This window comes from Rhipicephalus microplus, chromosome 6, assembly GCF_043290135.1.
Source record: "Rhipicephalus microplus isolate Deutch F79 chromosome 6, USDA_Rmic, whole genome shotgun sequence".
Lineage (NCBI taxonomy): Eukaryota > Metazoa > Arthropoda > Arachnida > Ixodida > Ixodidae > Rhipicephalus > Rhipicephalus microplus.
The window spans coordinates 112566918-112591665 of record NC_134705.1 but is presented as its reverse complement, the minus strand read 5'-3'; the positions used below and the strand labels follow the sequence as shown (position 1 = coordinate 112591665).

The 24748-nt window shown below is 47.2% G+C and overlaps 1 protein-coding gene across 1 annotated transcript in view; it reads left to right on the top strand.

Annotated features, from left to right (window-relative positions):
• Positions 1–24748, top strand: part of Ufd4 (ubiquitin fusion-degradation 4-like) — a 163437-nt gene that overhangs the window by 54637 nt on the left and 84052 nt on the right. Inside the window, exons 2-8 of the mRNA XM_037418885.2 lie at positions 13362–13596; positions 15213–15440; positions 16570–16863; positions 17311–17369; positions 18102–18319; positions 18657–18832; positions 22123–22246. Of these exons, the coding sequence (XP_037274782.2) occupies positions 13362–13596; positions 15213–15440; positions 16570–16863; positions 17311–17369; positions 18102–18319; positions 18657–18832; positions 22123–22246 (1334 nt within the window). The remainder of the gene's footprint in view (positions 1–13361; positions 13597–15212; positions 15441–16569; positions 16864–17310; positions 17370–18101; positions 18320–18656; positions 18833–22122; positions 22247–24748) is intronic.

Here is a 24748-nt window from a genome sequence, read left to right as displayed (position 1 = left end):
GTATCGTTTCCTCGTGATCGTTCTCTGTTGCTGTGGCAGTGCCTGAGGTTGTACGCATCTCGACTGCCACCGCTTCCTTCTTTGCACGTGACAAGTTGAGCGCTCCGCCAACCTCGCGTTTCGTTTCGCTTTTCCACTACTACTTCTCCTCGTGACGTTAAACGAGAAATAAAAAAGTGAGAAAAAAAGTGAGAATATCGTTTTCTCGTGGTTCTTCTCGGCTCCGTTGCTGCGGCATAGCGAGTTATTTTTTTCTAAGTGGCGCTGGCAGAGTCCTCCGACCCTCTCGCTGGCCGGTGTTGTGCGCGAAACCCCCTTCGTTCTCCCTTTTCCTTCTTCCTTTCCTCGCTGTTTGTGTGTCGTCGTCCCACGCGCTGCGTGCAGTTTGGGAAAACCTCGCTGTGCCCTGCCCGCCGAGCCACACCCCGTCCGGAGTGTTTTGGCACGTGCCACGCGCAACCATCACGTGGATTTGTGGTGGAGTCACTCTCCTCGCCGCGTGGCGCCTTCGCGAGACTGCGTGCCGCGGGCAAGTTTCTCCTCTCTTTCCCCCCCCCCCCCCCCTGTCATGTGCCCGAACGGGGTGTTCTGCTCCTCGCTTTTAGTTTTGAGTTCTCTAGTACACCCAGCAATAGGCGGTCCACCTGACAGTTTTGAAACTCCGGGACCTCCTTCTGTACTAATGATCAATGAAGAATTGAATTGTTACATAGGCAGCCTAAACCGCGGTTAACGTAACCGTGGTTACGTGGGACCACGGTTCGTTTGTGATACACGGTATACGCGAAACCGCTGTTATGCCGCTACCCGCGCTTTTGTAGGAAACCGAGCTTGGCAACCTCGGTTTGGTAAAGTGCAATGAACTTTATTTGGTCCTGGAGAACTTCTCAGACACCCCCCTATGTGGGGTCCACCGCAGTTGCTGGCCGCGTCCACGCCGCGACTGCAAGACCGTGGCCCTCCGCCCGTTCGCAGGCCTCCTGAACTGCCGAGTATTGGACTGAGAGTTCGGGGCTTTTAAGAGCCCTCTACCGGTCTTCTTCTGTGCTGAACTTTGCGCCATGTTACGCCGGGCATTGCCAGAGCATGTGAGCGAGATTGCAGTTATGTGCCTCACAACTAGTTTGCTGGTTAACCGAGGAAATGACTGCGTTCGTGGAGGATGGTTTCTTTTGGAAAATGGGCGCTTTTGCGCTGTGTAAACATCGGCGAACTGTGGTTGGTCGCAACCGCGTTTAACTTGCCTGGGTAGCAAGGGTATTTGCACGTAATCTGTCGTGCTGCTGTTTCAGAAGACGCGGGTTCGATTCCAGGGCCTCATCGTTTTGATTGGTATCGGACGGGTTGCAAAGGCGAGGCAGGCGATGATACACCCGGCTGCCAACCCTCCCACCCCGTTTTCCCCTTTTCTGTACACCGGAGCGAACGGAATTTAGCGCATAATGTTTATTACGTTTCTTTTTTCTGTTTGTGCACCTCATGGCGCTTCCACTTACCAGGGTTTCAAAGTTTTTCGTTTTTTTTTTTTGCGAGTGTGCATTCTGATAGCTGACAGTAGTTTGCCCGCCTGTACGTGCTCTGTTGTATTAAATTATTTTTTAGGGCATCCCTCATGATATCAGTCAAGTAGCAGTGGCTAGCCACGCGTTTTACTTAGCTAACCTTTACAGTTACATTGGTTTGCTCTGCGTCGCTCCTATAGCGCGGCTTAGGTGGGCAAAAGAAAAGTGGAACTCTTACTCACTCGAGAAATGTAGCGCTTTGGACTCGCTCTGACTGGAGTGCCGCCAGAATATTCCCGAGCCGGACTCACTTGGACTCGGACTTGAACTCCGACTCGCGGTTCGATCTGAGTCGGAGTGGGTCGATTCGGGAGTTCGCCGACCCGTGTTTAAACGCGGAAGCTTCTTTCAAGAAGCTGTTGGCCGTGCGCCACTTCATTCTAAATACAAAATACATACTTTTGTATTGTCTCTTGTCCTTTCGCTCCTCTTACGTACGTGTCTTTCGAGCTGGCGAAAGTTTTGTGTTTGTGCCAACAAATAGGACATACACCTACCACTATATACTCGTAAAGCCCGCGTTGTTACAAATATGTTATACGTTAGTCGCACTCCGTGTCACTTCGGCCTTTTCTGAAACGTATCGCGGCGGTGACTGCGCGACTCGCTTCGGCGAGTATAACGTATACGGTCTCCTTGCAGTTACCACGCATGCGCGCGCGTTGCGTTTCCGCCGGGAGCGCTTGGGAGTAGTGATAATCGCCGGACCGCGACGTTCACGGTCAGCGCTTTTTTTCCCCTCGTTTTCTTCTGGTCCACGCAATGTTGCGTACGTGCAGACTCGGTGGACCCGTCCAACGTAATGGAAATGTATATACGACGCTACCATTAAAACGTACTTTTGTTCCGCGAAGAAAGGGGCGTCTCGTTTCCTCCTGTTGCGGTTTATGTAGACTTCGATTTCCGTTTTTCTTTAGCGACCACGCGTTTTGTGAAGTCGCAGTCGACTTCATTTTACAGTCTGCCGAAAAACAATTTGGACCAATTACGCGTCGCTACAAGCGTTTTTTTTTTTTTTCGCGAGTTTTCCCACTTGATTTGCCGTCGTCTCACAGTAAGTGAGCCGTTTTCGGTATTGGGAAACTGCGGTGTACTTAATGTGAGAGTCTTTATATTTAGTGCCCATTTTAACACGAGCAAGTACTTTCCATCCGAACAGCAACTTGTTGCATCGGCGTCGCCGTCGTTGGCTGCGGTATCGCGATGCCGAATCAGTGACACCGATGGCTTACGTCCGCCGCGATGTAGCAAAGGTTAAGGTGCTCTACTGGTGACCCAAAGGTCCCCGGTTCGACCCCGGCCGCGCCAGTCGCAATTCGATGGAGGCGATAGGGCCCGTGTACTGCACGTACTGTGAGTGCACGTTTAAAGATTGTAAAATTTCCGAAGCCCTTCACTACGGCGTCATTGAGAATCATACATGATACAGGAAGCGCAAAGTGTGTATAAAAAGACAATCGGCTGCCCCGGCGGCCCGCTTCTCCCGGCCGCACCCGGCAACGTGCATGACGCCGTGCTGGAAGATGGCGGCGCGACTTTGGGAACGGGGAAAAGGGTCCGCTTGGTTTTCCGACGGGCGCGCCCTCTCGCACGTGCGTCCCTCCGCGTGTAGTTAACCTCGATGCACGGAGCGTGTACTCCCCGCCTCCTCCTGGTTGGGTTGAGTTGGTACGTGCTCAGTGGGGCGTAATGGCCGTTCGGTCGCGGTATGTGTAACGTCGCGGAAGTGGTTGTTCTCTGGCGGATGCTGTAACGTGTATCTCTAATGGGGTGCGTTGGAGGCCTCCCGATACTCGGCGCTGGAAGCTTCCGCTGGTCACTAGGTGTGCGGATGATGGGCCTCCGGTAGAGGAAGGGGAAGTGGTTTTTGTCATTGCACTCCTCGCCGTCGGTGGCGTCGCGCAGTGCCGAGAGAGGGGGCTGCGAGCTCGATTTCCGTCCTGTTGCTTGCCACTGCGACTGTGAATGAAAAAAAAAAAGAGAAAGACAGGAGGAGGAATTGGCTTTATTTACTTGTACCGTTTGCTTACGTTAGAGTGATTTCGCAGTGATAGCTTGTATATTTTTATATGACACGTTCACGTTTTCTTCAATTGTGTGTCATTTTGCTTAAGCTTCGTCTTTTCACGGATTGTTTGTAGCTACTCTCGCTGAGTGACTCGTTGTGCATATTCCTTTCAAATGATAAGCTGTTTAATTTTGAGCTTCGACATCGTACACAACTCCTTCGAAGAGTCGCGTCTCCCAAGAGTCTTTCAAGGGAGTATAATGATCTGGAAAAGGGAGCTAACATATACCTATAAGGGAGTGTTATACATGTGGCGTGAAAGGACTCGCCAAAAAGAGGAACAGCTGATCTTCTTTTGCTGTGGAGCTCATCATATTGTGGAGCCGCTTATTGGGCTAACGTGCCGTTTTGGTTGGAAGTTGGTACTGTAGACGTTAACACCTGGATACGAAAACGTTTAGCAGTGATGAGAGACGCCCTAAGGAACACGACGCGCATGTTATGACCATACTCGATTGAATACGTTTTACGCCATCGACGTATTCTCGCAAGTGTCTAAAAATTGAACGCGGCATGATTATTGTACGTTTAGTTCATCAAACCCAAACAGGACGCCTTGAGGTCATCAATCGCATGTTTCTGATACACTTGGACGCCTTTGTGAATGTGAGTATCACCGAAGCAATGTATTCTATAAGTCAATAGTGTATAATCTTAACCGTGGATCAGGGTTTCTGGAGATTAGTTAACAACACGAAAACAATGCCAGCGGGAAGAATCGAATGACAATGGAAAGCCCGAGCTGGTTGATAATAAATCGGTAAATAATCGTCCCACGGAAGCGGGGGTTTCGGAAAGTAGCTGTTCAAAGCTGGTCCACCCTGCACTATATAGCTTTATACACACTCTCCTTGGCAGTGAAAGGCCATGTTCCTCTCGTGTGTAAATGGGGAAGACCTTCGGTCTGTCTACATCTGCGCTAACATTTTTCATCACCATCCGTCATCGCCTCTTCAGCTCGTGTTTCACCTTTCGCGCCGTGTTTCCTTTTCGATGTTGTTGAGGTTGGCCCAGATCGGGTTGGCCTCATTGTTTCAGTGGCGATTCTCCATCATCACAACGCCTGTTACGTTTTGATCTATGTTCGATCACCCTTAGCTTTTTATCATACTTATCATTGAGTTGAGTGCCCGCAGAACACGTCGCTTCGAAAGAACTGCAGAGTTTGTGATGGGAAGAAGAGGATGATTCGGGCAACAGCCGTTCAATCAATACCTGGATTAATGGCTTTGCAGAGGCGTCGAGTCCGTGTGCGGGCGGCCGATCTAATCTCTTCGAACGCGGGGCTTTCTTGTTCCCCGCCTGTATGGCTCGTGGTTTTGTATCGCGTTGTGTAGCCCTTCGCATGGCACACATGCATGCGTGTTCCGCATCGAAATATCCCTCGTGCGATAGCAGCGTCTCCCAATCAGCAGCGGTGGAGTTGTGGAAGAAGCGTTCTCGCGGCGAAACTCGTGCACCGGTTGCCTAATGACTAACGTTTAAACGGCACGGCGATGCAAAGAAGGGGAGGAGCCGATGAACAAGTTGGGCCGCATAAAGAAGCCGTTGTTTTTATCACAGTCGAGGTCGCCCTTCGTGCGAGCCGCCATACCCGGAAATCGCCTCGCAAATTATTGATCAATGTGTCGATATCGTTTCATTTTAACGCGGAAATGTTTGATGTCAGGTACCGCCCCGAAAAATGTTAATGGCGTTATTTCAGCCACGAAAATTGCATGAACTGACACGCTTTTGGCGACGTCATTTCCGTGATGGAAATGACGTCTTGAAAAGCCGATCTTTTTCAGCAGCTTACCGTACTATTATTTTTTTTTTTTTGGCACCCCACGTCCGTGACGGAGTCGACAGAAGAAAAAGCGCGTGTCATTTTTCTCGCATCGATGTAACATGTAAACGTGCTTTTCCGTTTGGAATTCAGTTTTTGTTCTAATGCCACGAAAGGCCTCTCATGGTTAGCAATTGTTGTCACAATGGTCAATTATACCTGGTTACCGAAAGTAATGCAATGAATTCCAGAAAGCCCGGTTGTCGATCCCGTGCGCATTGCAGCATTGGGGTCAAAAACTAGGGCGCAAACGAGCTTCATTCACTTTATACGCATAGTTCCAACTGCCACCGTATATAATTCCAAGTTCCAACTGAGCACGTTGTGTCTGCTGCCGTGTTTTCCACTGGACACTGGGCGAATTTGTTCCCAAGCATCTGCTACTGTTACTTGCTTTTATTTATTTATTTTTTTTCCTCTATCGTGGTAAGCCGCATGCTGCATTGTTTCTTGGCCAAGGTAGTCTGCCACGGGTGCACGTATTAAGCGCACAGTCTGCTATTTATTATTGCTTTGCGGGAGGCCGCTGGGAAGAACTTCGTCTGCGACGCGTTGGCGTGCGTGCTTGGACTGAAATTTCCCGTGCAGCGGTGGCACAGGGAAGTCCATGCGACTGTGCGGGCACGGAGGCACGCTCTGTGGCGTGATGCATGTCGTCATTGTGTGTAACCCGCTTCTCAGCACCGCTTGTGAGACGGAAGGCGTCGCAAATAACACCTAGGGCTGTATACGTACGTGGATACAACACGCATTTTTTTGCTTGGCGGCAGCTTCTGTTGAGTGCTTTGGTCGGGACACTTAACGCCCCACGCTGGCACTGGAGGTATCGTAAGTAAAGTAAATAAACAACTCCAGCTGATTTCATAACATTGTGGACCTTGGCTGGCGTCGTTGTTGCACGTCGTGAAAGACTAAAATTTATGCAGCGGGCTGCACGTGTACGTGTCGAAATGAAGTCGGACATTCATTCCTTGCTGTGTACTCTGAGACTAGCTTGATCCTGTGCTTCGTGCTTGAGATGTACCTAATAAACCCGTTTAGACTTATTTTGTAATTATTTATTTTATAGTATAAACCCTAGTTTACGGACCGAATAAAAGCCTTTTAGAAGGGTCTATTAGGCTTGTAAAACTCTTGTTTTACAGACTTAAGACATGGGCGCGTGGTTACGCGAAGCTGTGCCTCTCGATCGGGAGAAGACGCGGCGCCGCACCAAAAAGCCACGCGCTGCTACGGACACGTGTGGCCATAGGTCTTTGCTCGCCACGGGTGTCTAGTGGTCAAGGTGTTCGAGTGCTGACCAGAAGGTCGCGGGATCGAATTCCGGCCGCACATTCGATGGAGGCGAAAACGCTTGAGGCCTTTGTGCTACTTTTAGGTGGTTGGAATTTTCGGAGCCTTTCTCTATGGTGGTTCTCATAATCATATCGTAGTTTTGCGGCGTTTAACCCCAACAATTTTATTATTACCTCCGTTTTTACAGGGATGACACTCAGAGCAGGATAACTGGGCCGAGTCGTTCTATCGTTGCAAATGGCATCTCAAATATTGGGACGCCAGTACTGAACGTGGCGTTCCGTACGTTCGTTCGCGCTCTGTCGCCGTCCCATTCAACATCACCTTCGTGTAACAAGGCATAATGATGCCTCTCTGGCACTTTTCTCGAAAGAGTTTTAGATGCGAAGCAGCTTTCTGACTCGCGTGTGCAACGCCGTTGCGTTTCCGTCAAAGCAGGTGTTGGAGCGGTGCCAAGTAGGTCTCGCCGCAGCTGCGCGTTGACGTCACGCTGCCCTCGCACGCATCTGGCAGGTGCGCGGCTTACGTCACTCTTCCTCAACCGCAGCACGCTCGCCTCAGCGCCCGCAGCTGCCGGCTCCTCCGCCCTCTCGCAACACACCTCTCTCGCTTCATGCTCTCCACCGCCCGCAATGTTCGACCGCACGTCGAGTGTAAACGCTTTTCCGGCTCGTTTATCTGTGATGGAACTTACACGAAACCCAACCCGTCTCCCGTGTCTTCGCGTTTCGCACCAACGTTTACTCGAGTAAACGCCACACGGAGTTTCGTTTCAAACCGTTCTCCCAGCACCCGCGTCGGCGCCCGTTTCAAACGGGTCAACGTCGTGCGCGCAGCTGCTACTTCGCACCCAACGAGGGTTCCCTTCGGGGAGAGGGTCCATAATTGTTTATTGGCCATATCACGAAGCTTCTTTTTTTGCGCCGTGCGCTCAGAACTCGCCGATTGGCTACACTTTCGACAAGCGCTACTCGTATTATAAAAGCCCGCGCGAAATTCGCGGCTCCGAGGTAGGTCGTAGTGCGCAACGTGCGTGGCCCGTTCCGATGCGCTTGTTCGTGACACCTTCCTCGCCTCTGTTTCTATCTCGTATTTCGTGAGTGCTCTTTTCGGTCGCCCATAAAGCGAGAGAACAAAACAAAAGTGTACGCTTAAATGTGCAGGGAACGCCGAGGCCTCACGCGTCGTAGCGGCCTGCATCGTGAGAAAAAAAAAAAAATGCCGCTACGCATAGTTGCGTTCTCGGCCAGACACACTGCGTACTGCTTGCTTGCTATACTCCACTCTGTGCGCCCGCACGTATACCGGTCGTGCTGTGCTCTCTTTCTAGTTGCGCGCCGCTAACGAAGTCGTCTCGCCGGTTGCACCGTTGTGTGCATGCTTGTGCGCGGTGCCTGCCTGCGAGGGGGCTGCCGTGCAAGTAACGGCTCCGCATCGTAAAGTTGAGGAACGTGGTGTGCGGCGCTTCGAGCGGGGGTAGTCCGGGGGTCGCTCTGAGCAGATGAACGCACCTGACGCCAGCTCAGTGGTGGTGGTCGTCCATTTTAAAAATCGGACCCCCTAGTCACTCACTGTGCGAGATGATAATCGTGTGCGCTTCGAGAAGGAGAACCGCCTCTCTTTGACGCTTGGGTGGTTTTCTATTGTTCCAACTGCGTGTTTTTTTCTTCTTTTTGTCTCGGCATTTGGTTTGTGGAGTCGCTGTCGCTTCCGGTAGGTTGCTGAAGAATGGCCGCCCGACAAAGAGGCGCAGTATCATCTTTGAGTGCGTCCTGATCTGTGGGGCACTAAGTCGCAGCAGGTGGTGGGTGAGCTCGGCTGGTTGGATCGGACAGTAACCACGCCGTGGTCTGTTGTTCCGTGCGGTATAAAGGTTGCCGCGACGCGTGGTGTGGGACGTGAAGGTCTGGTATGTCACGTATCGGTGCATCGCACCGTCGTTAGAAGCACTGAAATTCCGATGACGTCGTTATTTTCGTGAAGCGTCTCACCCGCAACGGGATGGTGCTGCCTTTACGTCATCAAAGCCGCCATGTTAAAGTACCACCAGTACGTTATGTCCATGGCGTCACGCGTGAACTATCTATATCAATATTGAATAACTAACAATCAGATCTGCACAGATAGATTCGCTGGCATTGTTTGGTGGCGAAAATGTTTGGAGCCTGTGTGCTAGATTTTAGGTGTGCTTTAGAGAACCGCAGCTGGTCGAAATTACCGGAGCCCTGCACTACGGCGTCTGGGATGATCATGTCGTGGTTTCGGGACGTAAACCCGAACAGTTATTACTACTATTATATCTAGCATTGTTATTATCACATATTCGGCGGCTGCGTTTTCGACGGAGGCGGAAATGCTGTAGGCCCGTGTACTCAGATTTGCGTGCACGTAAAGAACCTCAGGTAGTCGAAATTTCCGCAGCCCTCTACTACGGCGTCTCTCATGATAATATGGTGGTTTGGGACGTTAAACACCACATATCATCATCATTAGTTCATATCCTGCTAACTTAGTTTTCCCTGTGAGCGGCGTCCGTCATAAGAGTGCGCAGAGTTCCCCTTCAGGAGGAGGGGGGGGGGGAAGGTGAAGGTATATCACGGCGCGCTCCTCCCCTATTCAATCTACGGGTAGGACTTTGTCCCTCCCTTAGGTGACTAGGAAAAGGCACTGACCCCCCCCCCCCCCCCCCCCGCGCTTATGGTGCCAATAACGCTTTCACTGTCACGTCGCCACGGCGTTAGAGGGCAGCAATTCGAGTAAAAGAATAACAACCAACTCACGCCAGGTACAGCCTCATGTGTATCTGTGCCGCTGTGAGTAGCGTTCAGAGTCGGTGTGCCATTAGTCGAGGCTCTCCCATTCCACCCCGCTCGGTGCGCCCACCCGTGCGTTTATCGTTTGACCTTTTTTTTTTCGTGCGCCCCCTGTCATTTGGTCTCCTCCTCTCCTCACGAGTGGTTGGTCATTTGGCCCGGACAGCCTGCTTTAGTTACGTGTACGAAATGGCTCACAGGACCAGAAGAAGCGGCAGCGCGCACATCCACCATCGCCACCAGCCTTGCCCCAGTCTGCCGAACGAAACGGCACTTCGTCGACTGTTCGCGCTCCGTTAGATTTGGCCGCTGTTGCGCAGTTCCCTCTAATGGCCGCTGCCGCTCGTACACTGCGCCCGCGCGGGCACCATCGCTTATATAGCACCACCGCTGCCACTATGTCTGCATGACTGTACTACGACGGAGGCCGGAGACGACTGTTGTTTCATCGTATCCCGCATCGACGGGCTTGGCCGGTCTGCTTCTCGCCCCCCTTCATCCTCGGTCGGTCGTTGACTCTCAAAGGAAGAAATGGCTTGGTTGCTTGCTGCTTTTCGGTCGGCTGCCGATAAGCGGCGGCGCACTTTCGGCTTGCATCCTCGCTGCGCGGTGGCTATTCTCGCGCACACCGTGCCCGCACCACTTGGCGGCGGCATTTCGAGAGTGGCTGAGGGGGAAGACCTCCGCTGGCCGCGATCGCATCGGCTCGATCGGAACATGGGAAGTAGACGTTGAAGAAGTCCGGGTACGGGAAGGGGTGGCCCTTGTTAGAAGGGGTTAGGGGGGTAAGTGTGTCGGAGACTCGTTTTGATGGAGCGGGGGGGGGGGGGGGGGGGCGTTTATATGAAAAACAGGCTGTGCCGGGGCATCGTGCTGAGAACTACGCTTAGCGTGTGTGGGGCGTGAGACTGATTTCATCAGTTGAGCGACGAGGTTCGATGGGGAACGTGGTGTACTCGGCGAGTTAGGAAGCCCGGTTATGTATTGAGGGTGTGCGGTTGGTAGGTGGCCGTACTGCGGTTGGTTTAGCGTCGATAAACCGTTTCATCAAATCCCGACCGGTGCAGCCTTGCTACGGGCGGGTGCTACGATAAACGCGGGCGTGCTTACGTACGATTTGATTATACAATGAGATAACGAGAACGTTTTGAACCGCCCGGGTTGTATCATTTTGATTGGGGCTGCATTGTTCATCAAATACGTGGTTCAAGCTTTGCACTTCGCGTAGCTTTAGCATTGTCTCCGGGATCGCCCATGTTATGGTCAAGTGACGATGTCTTGTAATAACTTCGTTATGTGACAAAAATGACGTCACAAATATTGGCGATCTGTGACATCCTCACGCCGATGGTCACCTTTCGTGTTCGATTAAGCCTCCAAAGCTTTCGCCTTGGTAAAAAATGTGTAAAAGAATTTTTCGAAGAGCTTTAAACTTGACAGATAAGTGATGCGCGTTTACGCCGAATGCTAAATCCGGAATATTCGTTGTTACGCGCCGGCTCAGTATCCATAATAATCATTATTAATATCGCTGTTTTATTGCGTCGAGCCTTTGAAATAATTTTAGTTAACTGTCCGGGGCCGTAGGACTTGTCCTAAACCAATAACAGCGCGACGAAAACGGGGATGGGAAAGAAAAGACAAACTACAGCTTTTTTCTGTTCCTGTTTCCGTCTTGCTATTATTCGCTTAACGTGGACGTGCACCATGTCGCCCAATTGTCCCTTCTGATTCATTGCTTCTGCGGCGAGGTCGTCATGCTGCGGCTCTGACGAGAGTGCCGGATGGTGACCCGACCGGTGAGAGGACTGACTAATCGGAAGATGAAATGGACGACGACCGCGCTGATAAGACCCGCGGGGACGACTCTTATCTTACCACGTGCAGTGGACGTTTCATGGCGGCGCTCCCTTTCGTGGGAGGAAAGCTACTGCTCACGTGGGCAGGGGTGTCTGTTCACACCGTTGCTGCGCCTACATACCGTGAAAAACGCAGAGCATTGCTCATTGTGTACTGCGTGCTGTAGTTCGTTTAGACTGAGGTTGCCTTCTATAAACGGATGAGCTTGATCGCTTCCTGTGGTATGTGCTCTCTGGCGCTCCTACGATTCTGTATAAACAAGTCTGCACTATCCTGCGCTGTTGCTGCCTTGAGGTTGCAACAATGGAGCAGTGTTGTCTGTGTGTGGTCTGGCTAGGCTGTAATGACGGTGTCGTTTCCGGATCTTCATGTGATGTCCGGCGTACGTGATTTCTCGGTTAAAAACGAAATGCCCGGTACAGACTAGTTTACAAATGGGTTTCAGTGCCGACACATTGGGCTGTTGGCCTTTCTGTATTGCATCCTTAACTACGAAACGAACAATGTTACGGAAGACACATATGGATGAAAATGGTTGTGCTGGTGCATGCGATGTTTCATGGCATTATTAATTCACGTCTCAGCATAAAGAAAAAAAAAAACATTGGCTTAACATAAGCCCAAGATGGCGGCACCCATACGTCCCAGGTAAAATATTGTAAAGTGCAGAAGAACTTGTTCTTCGGCTAGTTGGCGCTTGCTAATAATCGTAATGTAGCACGAAAAGACGCAATGGACACACAGAACTCCACACCACAAGCGCTACTAACAGAATTGTTTGTAGCGCTTGGCGCTACTAACAAAATTATCTGTAGAGCTTGTGGTGAGTGGTTCTGTGTGTTCGTTGACTCGTTGTGCTACATTATGAATATTAACCTGTACAGTGGCACTTTGACCATTACAATACTGGAACGTTGCTTGGGATGTGTGGTTAGCTCTGTCATGTGTGTGCCAGGAGCACGACAGTTTGCCGATAACAAAAATATTTCGATGTGTTTTTATTTCCTTCTCCCCAAATATACTTGCACATAATAAAGTTGTACGAGAGTACTGCTATCTGTTTTTCCGAGAGCAGCGGGAATTCTAAAGAAATTGTGGATTTGTGCGCTTGGTACAAGAAGTGTTGTGTAATGTGTGGTTCAGGTCTATGGCAATTTAATAGCAAATATTGAAAAAGAAAATATGAAGACGCGGGTTTAAACAACAGTGTCACCTCAAAAGCTTACTGCGCTAGTGAACAAGGAGGCCTCCCACTACAATTTGTTTTGTGTTTTATTTGAAACTCGGAAGCCGGCATTTGATGGGGCAGGCTGAATTAAATTGCATTACTTCTATGAAGCCACGTATACATTTAGCAACGTTGCTTGTTGGCGAGTTGGAACTATTAAATCATAATGTAGTGCAGCGCAAAAAACAGACACCAAAGTTTATTAGATTGGGACGCACGGATATATGCACTGGCAAAGCAAGAAAGATAAAAACCACGAAGAAAAATATTGGGAAGAAAAAAATAATCAAAAGGTGAAAGTGGGCAGTGTTAGTGCTCGTGTGTCTTATCGGCCCTTGTTTAGTTTTCACGTTTTGATTTTTCTACCCGATTTTTTTTTTCCTTCCTAGTTTTTATCTTTTCTTGCTTTGCCTGTGCATATATTCGTGCGTCCCAATCTAATAAACTCTAGTTGGAAGAATGCACTGTGTCTTTGTTCTCTCGCTCATTTGGTGTCCATTTTTTTTTTGCACTGCACTGCATTATGATTCACGTACGTTTGTTTTGGCTCGCTGATCAAAGTTACCATATCGGTAGCTCTCAAGGGTTCTTCTCGATTTTTCCCTACAGTATTTAGTTTGACGAGTACGTGGCAAGAACCGACGAGAAGAGCACGAAATCAAAACTTACCTTTTTTCTCTCTCTCTCTCCTTTTGTCACTGTGCAGCTGCCCACCCCGCACCTTCCTCCCGGCCCTGTGCCGCATATTTCTGGACGAGGGTGCGCCGGACAATGTGCTCGAGGTCACGGCCCGGGCCATCACCTACTACCTTGACGTGTCGGCCGAGTGTACCCGCCGCATCGTGGCCGTCGATGGCGCCGTCAAGGCTATGTGCAACCGCCTGGTGGTTGCCGACGTGTCCTCGCGCACCAGCAAGGACCTCGCTGAGCAGTGCGTTAAGGTGCGTACGTGTCTGCTGTACTCTTCACCAACTTAAGAACCACCTACTGCCATCCCACTGGAAACTTGCACAAGTGCATTGTCCAAAAGCACTCGCTCATTTTTGTGATGTCAAGCACTTCCTCGAAATATCATATAGCTGACTTGCAGACCAACGTTGGCGTGTTGTAAGTTTTAGGTTGGGAAATTGGACATCCTAGTGAATTTCGCGAGGCATTCTCACATGCTTACACGCATCCAAGTGTACTGTTTTAGGTAGTAATCACACGAGACTAGAAAAAGTATTTGCGGCAGTAGTGGAAATACTGTCCGTCACAGGTCAATGGCAGGCATACTGTGGTTTTCTGGGTGCACCTACCTATTTTTCTTAGCTTGTAACTAAGTATAGCTCGTTGAGTGCATGTGGAAATTTTATGCTCACATTGTGACGAGTCTCCAATTATAGTAGAAGCTCGTTGACTTAAGCTTAAGTAACATAACTTGAACTGATGCCTTGGTTCTAGTGCAGAACACATTGCTATCCACATCACATACTACGAATAAGGAGTCCCCAGTTTTCGTCTCTCCTTGCAGTAGACTCACGACGATCAGAATATGTTGTGAAACCGAACCGAACTAAATTTGCTAGAGGTGTAAAACGATACAGCAGTGTTTCACAGCAGATAAGAATTTGGATGCTGCACTGGAGCTCTTGCGCAAGCAACAAATGATGGAGTCCCAACAATAGAAACACAAGAAAATGCAAATTACTAGTAACTGTTTGCTGTTTAAAGCTTCATGATTTTAGTTTAAGAATTCACCGGCCACAAACATTTATCAGCGCCTTGTTTGCAATGACGAGTGCTGAAGTAGGTTCTTTAAGTTCTGCCCGCACAATGCACAATGTCCATCGATTCTAGCGCCAGCCTGCCCAAATGAGCTCTGCTCAATTCAAACAGTTTAGTTCCCCTTGACATTGAATTAATGAGCTTTTACTGTAATTGTTCAAGTTTTGCATTAGAAAGCCAGTATTACTGAAATAATGCCTGAATTAATCATAAACTTCAATCCTTCGTTTCTTGCATTATACCATGTTATATATAGTAGACTCGCGTTAAACGGAACTTGAAGGGACCAGGAAGATGTGTTGTTTTACAGAAGTTCTGCTTACTGAAAGATGAACATATTTGTAAGATTCAAGTGTCAAACCAATCTTATTAGAGGCAGTAGTAATATCTAAATAGCGATTCCGTTTAAGAGATTCCCAAGTACATAGATTCTAGTGTATGTGTGCTTCGACTTTCCTGCTGATTACCCATAAATCCTCCTCCGTTGCTCCACCTGATCTTTGCTCAAAAATGTTCTTCGTTTTTTGCACCAACGTGTCAGCTTATACGCTCTCTTGACACTTTGTCAATATCTCTGATCGATGACTGCTTAGGTGCTCTTTGCTTATTTCTTTTTTGTTATTTTGCTTGTCTGCCTCATGTATTTCTTCTTTGTCAGTCAGCACAGGTAATCTGCAGTATTCACGAAAAGTTAATCTCCAGGCTACTGTAATCTTCGAAGCTGACATCAGAAGTTTGGTGCAGTAATGGCGGATGGCACACTACAACTCGTTGACTTGGTGCTGTTCAGGTGCTGGAGCTCATCTGCACCCGGGAGGCCGGTGCCGTCTTTGAAGCGGGCGGCCTGCAGTGTGTGCTGTCGTTCATCCGGGACAAGGGCTCCCTGGTCCACAAGGACACGCTCCATTCGGCTATGGCTGTGGTGTCCAGGCTGTGCGGCAAGGTGGACACCAGTGATGCCTGCCTTCCGGCCTGCGTCGAGGCCCTCTCCCTCCTACTTCGGCATGAGGACACGCACGTGAGTCGTGTTTTGATAAGTTATTTCACCATGTAGCAGTGTTAAAGGGTTCATCCCAGTAAGAATAGTTCAGACTTGAAAGCGTTTTATGTTTGGAACTCTGCTAACTCCTTGTTAATGGGCCTCTGCCAAGTTTCAGAGGTGACGTGCTGCTTAGGAAGAGTTATACAAAAAAAAAAAAGTCTCCAATCAGTTGATTAGTGGAGGAGTTAGTTGGACATGCTTTTTGAAACCTCTTGTGGGGGCAGCGCAGAGGCAGTCGGCTCTGACATCGCGATGACACAATGGCACCATTGGTCAGGGGGCTTTTGATGGCGAATAGCTGCTTTTTCTCTACTTGTACCCGAGTATAGTCTATCCCGGTCAAGATAGTCTGATTTCAGTCAGAGGTATAAAAAGAAAGTATATCTGCAGCATGTTACAGACCTCATGCGATCACTATAAATCAGAAAAAACCAGCATCTTACATCATAACATAGGCGGGGTTTTCGCACAAAAAGGTAAAAAAAAAGTGTCAGATCTTTGACCAGATTAAGGGCATAATTGAGTTCCAAGAAACTTACCCACAAGTTGTCACCCTTTGTTAATTTCCAGCAGTAATTTGGGGCAGTGTTCGAAATAATAACAGCAATAATTGAAGCGATCTGACATGTCTTGAGCCTGAAGAATGAACTCGAAACGAGGCAAGGGGAAGGGGTTGGTGAAGAGATTAAAGGAGTGAGGTAGAACAGAATGAAGTCTGCGGTGTGCACTTACGAAGTGCGACCACTGCTGTGCTAGTGTTAACTTTGCGCAGTCACGTGTCTCTGTAACAGTGCTATTAAAGTACTGAAAATGCCACCGTGCATTTATTGCATACACAAAAGGAGGACACCTCCTTAGCTGGTTATGGGGCTCGACTGCTGAACCGAACGTCACGGGATTGAGTCGTGGCCGCATTTCAATGGAGTTAAAATGCCAGAAGCCCATGTGCTCAGGTTTAAATGCAAATATATAAAGAACTCCAGGTGGTTAAAATTTCCAGAGCCTTCCAGTATGGCATCTCTAAATCGGAACATTGGAATTGGAATGTCGAACTCTACCAGTTTTCATTAAGAAGAACAAGGTGTTGTTCTTCAACACTTCACAGGTGTCCGATGGCGCCCTCCGGTGCTTTGCCTCGCTGGCCGACCGCTTCATGCGAAGGTCTTTGGACCCTGCACCCCTGGCCGAGCATGGCCTGGTCCAACAGCTCTTGGGACGCATGGCTCATGCTGCAGCACCAGCATCCTCGCTGCTGGCACCTCCATCCGGAGGTGGAACCCAGAGTGGTGGCACACCTGCACCAGCCACTGCGCCGGCAGAGCCCAAATCTTCACCGACAGTGTCTACCATCATAAGCCTGCTTTCTACTCTCTGCAGAGGATCACCAGCCATAACGCATGTAAGTATTGTAGTGTGTAGTGTGAATGAATTCAGAAGATAGCCTGTCTCTATTTTGTGTTCAGTGAATGTTAGTACAGGTAATGGGCCACGTTGGAAAATAACTCGTAGATAGAAGGGGAAAAAAAATGCTGTATCGTCAAAAAACTTACTTGAAAGCTCCAAGTTTTATTGATACAATATTGAGTGCAGAATTGAAATTAAGCTGAAACCACCAAATCTTGTACAATGAAGCACCAGTTATACATTTTCACGTTGTTTGCAGTGCATCAGCAACAGCATTAACAACAAAATGGCGCTGCTTTGGTTTTCTTTTTTTGGCACTAAATGGTGATGGTGAAAGAAAAAGTGACTGTTTCAAAGACTGGTACAGGATAAGCACTTGAGCTTTTTTCATCTCAACCATGTATAATATTTATTATTATTAACGCAAGCCTGCATATTTCAGGATCTTCTGAGATCAGAGCTTCCCGATGCCATTGAGTCTGCCCTTCAAGGAGATGAACGGTAAGCGTGAATTCCCAAACAAGCTGTTGCTGCGATCAAATTTTGTTTGTTGAGATATTGGAATGGTTTTTTATTTGTTGATATATTGGAATGGTGTTCATAAGATTGACCAGGGCCTGTCATTATGCAAATTATAACCAGATGTGGCCAAATTGTCACGCAGTGTTACATGCACCGACAGTGCATTGTATAAAAAAAAGTGGGAGAGAAAAAGGACATCATGTTTGTTTATGGTTTCATTCAGTCATTGAGAAAAAAAGAAAAGTAATCTACCTCACTTGGGTTGCTATTTCGTACATTGTCAAATTCTGCCATGTTTTCATATTTGATCATTAGTCAACCCTGATTTGCCCACAGAGCTTCTATGGGCCCTTTGACTGACTTATTATGCTGCCATTACAAAATTTGTCAATATTGCTGAATTTCGACAGTGTCAGAAACAGTGACCAGACTTTTTCGAACTTTTGCTTCCATTCCGAAGTGCGCACAATAAGACTGGACACTGGGACCACTACCAATATGCAAGCGCATGGCATCATTTAGCACATAACAGTGCGGCCCATTAGACAGCACGACAAATTTTAACTCTCATTTGTAAATTTTCTCGTAATGACCTTCAACAAAACTGACTGGTGTATTTTTTTGAAATACAGTTTGTCAATATTACACGATACAGCATTTCTTTTTAGCGTCCCAATAAAAGTGTCATTCCGATTACTGTTGTCCCCACAGGTGCGTGCTGGACACGATGCGCCTGGTGGACCTTCTCCTGGTGCTGCTTTTCGAGGGCCGCAAGGCGCTGCCCAAGGCCGGAGTGGCGTCGGTCTCCACACGGCTGAGCTCTCTCCGTAGGGTTGACAGTGCTGGGGGCGAGCGTACCCACCGGCAACTGATCGACTGCATCCGCAGCAAGGACACGGATGCCCTCGTGGACGCCATCGACTCGGGCGGTGAGTACTGTTCTTTTGCCGACAGTGCAAACTGGGGATTGTGGGTAACTGAACAGTGACTTTATGCACGGGCTACAGTTGAACAGCTTTGTGACGGAGTTTCTGGGGCCTTTGGAGTTCTTTACTAGGTAATTCACTTCTGTGTAAAGTTTGCATGACATCGTACCAAGATGTAGCGTGGACTTGAGGAATTGTAAGAAATGGCAAGAAACCTGTTGTGAGGAATCCCGTTCCACACGAGAGTTTGCAGTACCTTTCTTGTGTACGAGTGTCTAAAAATGCAAATGGTTTGCACAATTGTGGGGAAATAAGTTTGGATATCTTTCATTGGTTGCAGGCATCGAGGTTAACTTCATGGACGACGTGGGCCAGACGCTGCTCAACTGGGCCTCGGCCTTTGGAACCCAGGAGATGGTGGAGTTTCTTTGCGACAGGGGCGCTGATGTAAACAAGGGCCAGCGCTCCTCGTCTCTACACTATGCCGCTTGCTTTGGCCGCCCTGGTGTGGCCAAGGTGGGCGGTGCTTCTCTCTCTCTGTCGCATTGTGATTAATAGTCGTCATCATTGTTGTGAGTGTGCACCGCAGGATGACCCTTTGAATTAACCCGGTCTTGCCATTGATAACCTCGTCTTCCAGTAAACTGTCTCTTGAACAGAACCTTTGGTGATTCTTTGCTGAACGTATAAATGACCTGTGTATAATGGAACATGGAAGAATTCTCTGTTAAACTGAACCTTATGGAAGTTTTTTTCGAACAGAGCCTCACTGTTTTTTTTTTTCAAACAGGGCCTTAAATAATTCTCTGTTGATTAAAATCTCAAAAACCCGAGATGGTGTGTTTGGTTTGTCACTAGCTGATAAGCAAAGCTACAGGCAAACAAAGTGTTTCTTCAAAGAGATACAATTGCTTTATTGCATAGAGGAAGACAACATAAACATACCATGGTGGAAATAAAGTATAACGAAGTCAGTTAGTCACAGGTTCAGATACCAATAGCAACCGACGGCGTGCAAATAGCAAGGAACCTTAAGGCACGTTTTTTAATGTTTATTATCGTCCTTGTTTCATTGTGGCCCTATCGGCCAGCATTGGTAAAAGTACAACTGAGTAGACAAGCGACGAATCGCCACCGCTCAATGCCTTTATTGAACCTCAAGCTCGGTGGCTGTACAAACGATGAAGGGTCGATGGTGACACACGCAGTTGCGTTCATGCGAAGTTGCAAGTACGACAGGGCTGTTGAATAAATGACTTGGCATTGGGCAAACTCAAAACCAACACTGTGACGATGGCGTTCTGTTTAAAAGGCAGTTTCGTGCAAGCGATTTTTGTATTTTGTGATTAAATTGTACATGTGTGTGAATTTCTTCACGATTTCATCTTGCCCCTCCAAGCTCTGCCATCCTCAGCTGCGCATGCTTTGGCACCTGTTCTGTATCTGTGATAGACACTAAGCATCCACCCTCTGCGTTGCATGGTTTTCTTCCAGCTTCATTTTTTTTCTCCACCTTAATGTTGGCCTAATGTTGACTATCAATGTTTAATCTGCTAACCTGCACCCTCTTCTTTCCCTCTCTTTATGTTGCACCTAACATTTGTTTGTGCATGAATTTTTGTACGATCTCTAACTTCTTCCTGAGCTCCTCTGCTGACCTCTTGTTCCCTGCATCATGTTGAATAGATTGCGTTGCTGGGCGAATCAGTGCATTGTTTAAAAATAAAGGTAAAGCGCAAGAAAAAAACGACACGGGACATGAGTAGACAGGGTCTGTCTACTTGTCTCCCGTGTTTCGTCTTTTTTTTGCGCTCTACTTTTATTATTGTTTACTGCTGATCCTAAATTCAAAGAGCTTTGTAAAGGTTAGCAGCACTCTTGATTTCCATTGACAAGAAAGACAAAAAAACGTTTGTAGCGAAATGTAGCTATGGTCGGTACTCGTCGATCAAAATGCAATATTTAAATTTCACTACTGTTATTAAAAGTTGCTCAGTATGACCGCATCGTGTTGCTGCAAATCCAGCCTGTTGGCTTAGATGTAAGTGCTCGAGTGAAAATTGTGGCGGATACAGCAGGAACTGCAGATATCGGAAATGGAAGTAAATGCATTACTGAGCCCTAAATTTTCGCTTTTTACTCCAGGAGTGCAGTATGGTTAGCGAGGTGCAACCTATTGCGGTTCATTTGTATTGGAAAAATATACTGTCTGCTCATGGGTTGGCTAAACTGGGGTCACTTGGACCGCGGCTTGCCTAGAGCTCGGAAAGAACCTGGTCTGCAATTTAAGTAGTCACATGCTAGTTGACTTCAGTGGCCACAGGCTGTATTACCATGCAGGATGTGCAATTCGTACGTTGCTGCTGGGGCATTCGGAGTATAATTATCAGCCTGATTATGCCTAATGCACTGCATTGGCCTCCCCATGTTTTCACCCTGACTTGTTTTCACCCTGACCACCCGCCCCCGCCCCAAACTTCTTAATTTGATCTTCCCATCTGACTTTTTGTCTCCCCCCCTGGCATGCTTGCCTTCTATCCGGTCTGGTACTCTTGATTACCAGGGGTTGTCAGTGGCATTTAAGTAAGCATTCACACATAGGCGTGGTACGAGTCGCATCCTAACTGCCACTTGCAGTTATAGGCCGTCTGCACAAACTGTCAAGCCCTGCGTAATGTGCCACGCATGTCTAGCAAATTTATTGCAGGTCAAAATATAAGGGGAAAAGAAGGTTTACTGTATTTACTGGAATAATTTGCACGTATTTCCCAGATTTTTTTCGTATCCATAGTCGACGCCTGCGCTACTGTCGCATACCAAAACTATATTTTATCATCGCGGACACAATCGAAAGCCACCCCTGGCAGTACAATCATAGTTGCGTTATCATAACAACGGCACGTTGCTATATATATATATATATATATATATATATATATATATATATATATATATATATATATATATATAAATAAATATAAGCGGTGCTGTCGCCGAGCCAATGGGCGTGTGCCGGTGTTACTTTATCTAGTCAAATGCGCCTGGCAAGCGAATTGAGATGTGCCTCAAGCCTAACTTCATCACGAAAAAAAAAAAAGGGGGGGGGGAAGGGGGGCTGGGGCGGGTTGAAGGGCTGTAATGGTTCGCACATCCCTTGGCCTTGTTCTAACCCGTGGAGAATACCACATTCGCCACAGTACACCGGTAACCTGCGGAAAAGCGTTTTAATATTTGGAAGGGGTTGTTAGCGTTAGTTACGGGACACAGCACATTCGTTCAATTACTCATGCGTGTGTATGCAGCATAATAATTGTGAGTACTAGTATGATCGCTGACGTCTATAAAAGTTACTGGCAATTATTTGGAGCAGTGTATAACATTTGTGCAGCCCTTAAAAAAAAAAATGAAATAAAACTGTGCGCCAGTTTTCCTTTTTTTTTTTTTTGCCATCGCTAAGGTCGCCAGTTTGGCAGATCCACGTTTGAATCCTCAGTCTGTATTTGACCAGCGTGGCAATCTCTAATGTTGACTTTATCATTGTTTGCTGAGTGGGGTGGTTCAAAACTTTGTTTATTCAAATAGCAGTGCTCATATTCACTCTGCACAATTTAGGGGATGTTGAATGGTTTGTACATATATATTTTTTTTCTAAATTTAAGCCTTATTTTTAATACTGCTCCAAATTTGATCTTTTGTCTTAACAAAAAAAAAATTATCCTGTAACATGCTCCAAATTTAGATTTTAGTGCTCCAAAAATTTTATTTTGGCTGTTACATCCCTGTCCTTCCCCAAATGACCACCGCAGGTTCTTCTTCGGCACGGTGCCAACCCCGACCTGCGCGACGAGGACGGGAAAACGCCCCTGGACAAGGCACGCGAGAGGAACGACGAAGGCCACCGGGAAGTGGCTGCCATTCTGCAGTCTCCCGGTAATGCTTGCTGGACTCTTTCTGTGCATTCTGCACACGTGTGCGTGTGGGCTTTTAATTGAACGCATTCTTACCAACATAGTTATTGAATATAACTTAGCAATGTGCATGTTTGGACTAGTTAGTAATCCTTGAACTTCTGAGATAAAGAAAGCTTCTGCGTGTATTGCTTGAGTGCGTCGTGTTCCCCCGTACCTTGTTTCTGAATTGATGAGCTATAGTAGCATTGGTAGTTCTTCAATGGTGCCACAGTCATAGCACTGAATGTAAGAGAAATCCTGACGTGGCGCTACTGCGACGAAACTTGCTGTATGTCACTGAGGATGGCTCCATTGCTGTACAAGTGAATGCCTGAAGCATTCTATCAACTTTTGCTGTTATTAAAGCTGGGAAACCCAGAAGTATGAGCTCTTCTCTACAGAGTGGGCAATGTAAACTCGCCTGCAAGCAATTTTGTTGCAGCCAGCTCAGTGGCCCTAAATTTCGTAACATTTTAAATACATACCCGATCTCCTGTTTTGACAGCCACAGTTGATATTGCATAACACCTTTCTAAAAACATGCTTGGGGCCTTCAGTATGCTTTGCATTAAAGTCACTCCATTGTAGAGACTGCGTGCCTCGCAGTTTAATCAGGCCCTAGTGATTTTATTTTATTACACACCTGGATCTCTTTTTAAAAAACACTAGTGTAGGAGACAATGGGGTATGAGAGACACAAGTGTGCTTACATCAAAATAGGGGCCACTCGAAAATTGAGGCCATGATAGCCTGCTTTTAAGGGGGCAGACTGGTCTTTGGGACCAAAACGTGACCAAAGCGTGACCAAAAATTTCATTTTTTAAAAAATTGACATATTTGGTTTCTGCAAGTATTTTTGTATTTGTGCAAATTTTCACACACCAGTAAGTGGTAATTTTTTTGTAGTGTCGATATAACTGTCCAGATTCTTGGTGCTAGCATTCATAACCTGCAAAAAAATGGGGAACCGACTTTGTGGCTTTCTTATAATCTGTCGGCACCTGTGTTAGAAGCTCTGCTACGAATTTATGAGCATCTTTATGAGGATTTCAAAACCTGCACACCATGATTGTTGCTTTTTGAAGAAGCTGTGTGTTTTCCATTTTTCTCAAAGTAAATTTACGACTGTTCAATTTTGAGGCCTCAATATTTCTGCAGCTAGGGCAGGTACAAAAATGATTATTTTTGCAATGGAAATCTGTATGTGTGTAGAATGCAAGTACGGGAGCAGAATTTAGAGCACAAGCCTTTTTAATTAATTACTCATCAAAATTGTAACACAATTCCAACTGCTTTTGAAAATGGATAACTCACTTTACTGTAAAATAACCATGAAAGGCCTAAAAACAAAAAAACATGCTTGCATACTTTCAATCTATGCTCTATGTTGGAATATCTTAAATATCACTTTTAATTAAGCACTTTTTTTCTATGGCAGCCTTAAGGGGGGACGTGGCAAGTAAAACTAATTTTTTTATTAATGTACTGTTTGTGATGAAATTTGGTGTGTGTATGTGGATGATTGTGAGGATTCCAAATATGAAAACCGTTTTCAAATACCTTTTGTACTTTTTGAGTTACAAGCATAATTATACTAATTAATGATCTTCACACTTAAAGAGATAATTATTGCTAAATGAAATTATTTTTTCATATTATTATGTTCCCAAAGCATCAACTTGTGCAAAGAAGCTATTAGTTGATTTTTCTAGTTCTTGTAACCATAAATAAAATTTCCAAAACATGGATGTTGTTTTGCGCACACATCGCAGTAATTATAAAATGTGTTCTAAAAATTTTAAATGATGAGTAAGAAGAGAGATAAAGCTTTATTGCACTGCTAAAGGCCTCCTGAGCCTAGTGCAAAAAACGGAACGACTCTATCAGTCTTTGTTAGAAAATGACAGATGTTCTAGCGAAGGCACATAGGCGAAAATCAAGAGTTGAGAAAACTGACTTTGAAAGTTCACTCTTGTTTGGAAGTTCACAACATGCCTAAAACACTCAGAATCCTCCTGGGCAGTAATCCTGAGATGCTGTGGCCTTGGCCTCTGTAGAGCGCAACCCAGTTTTGCGCTTCTTTGTCGTGGAACAATGCGCCTTTTGAGCCCTCTTTACCCTTTTGGCATCCTTTTCGGCTGCTCGCCGCAAAGAGCAGTCTCCTGGATTGAAGCCCAGTTGAGCAGTGATCTCTTGCAGCGCACTCTTGCAGCCACCATTGAAACGGCAGACTGCATCTGCAACTGCACTTTCCACACTTCGAAGGGACGCGAACTGGCTCTTGGACTGGAGTGACCAAATGAGGCTGTTCATACTCTCCACAGCGTTCTGGGTTTTTCCCTGCGCACACCTTTCAAGGAGCTCTTTGTTCGAGAGGCGCTTGTAGATTGGCAGCAGTGCCACTTGCACGTGAGGGGGCAGTTTATGTTTGTGAGGCGGCAGCGGCTCTCCCTTGGCCAATGCCTGATTGTGCGGGCACCAG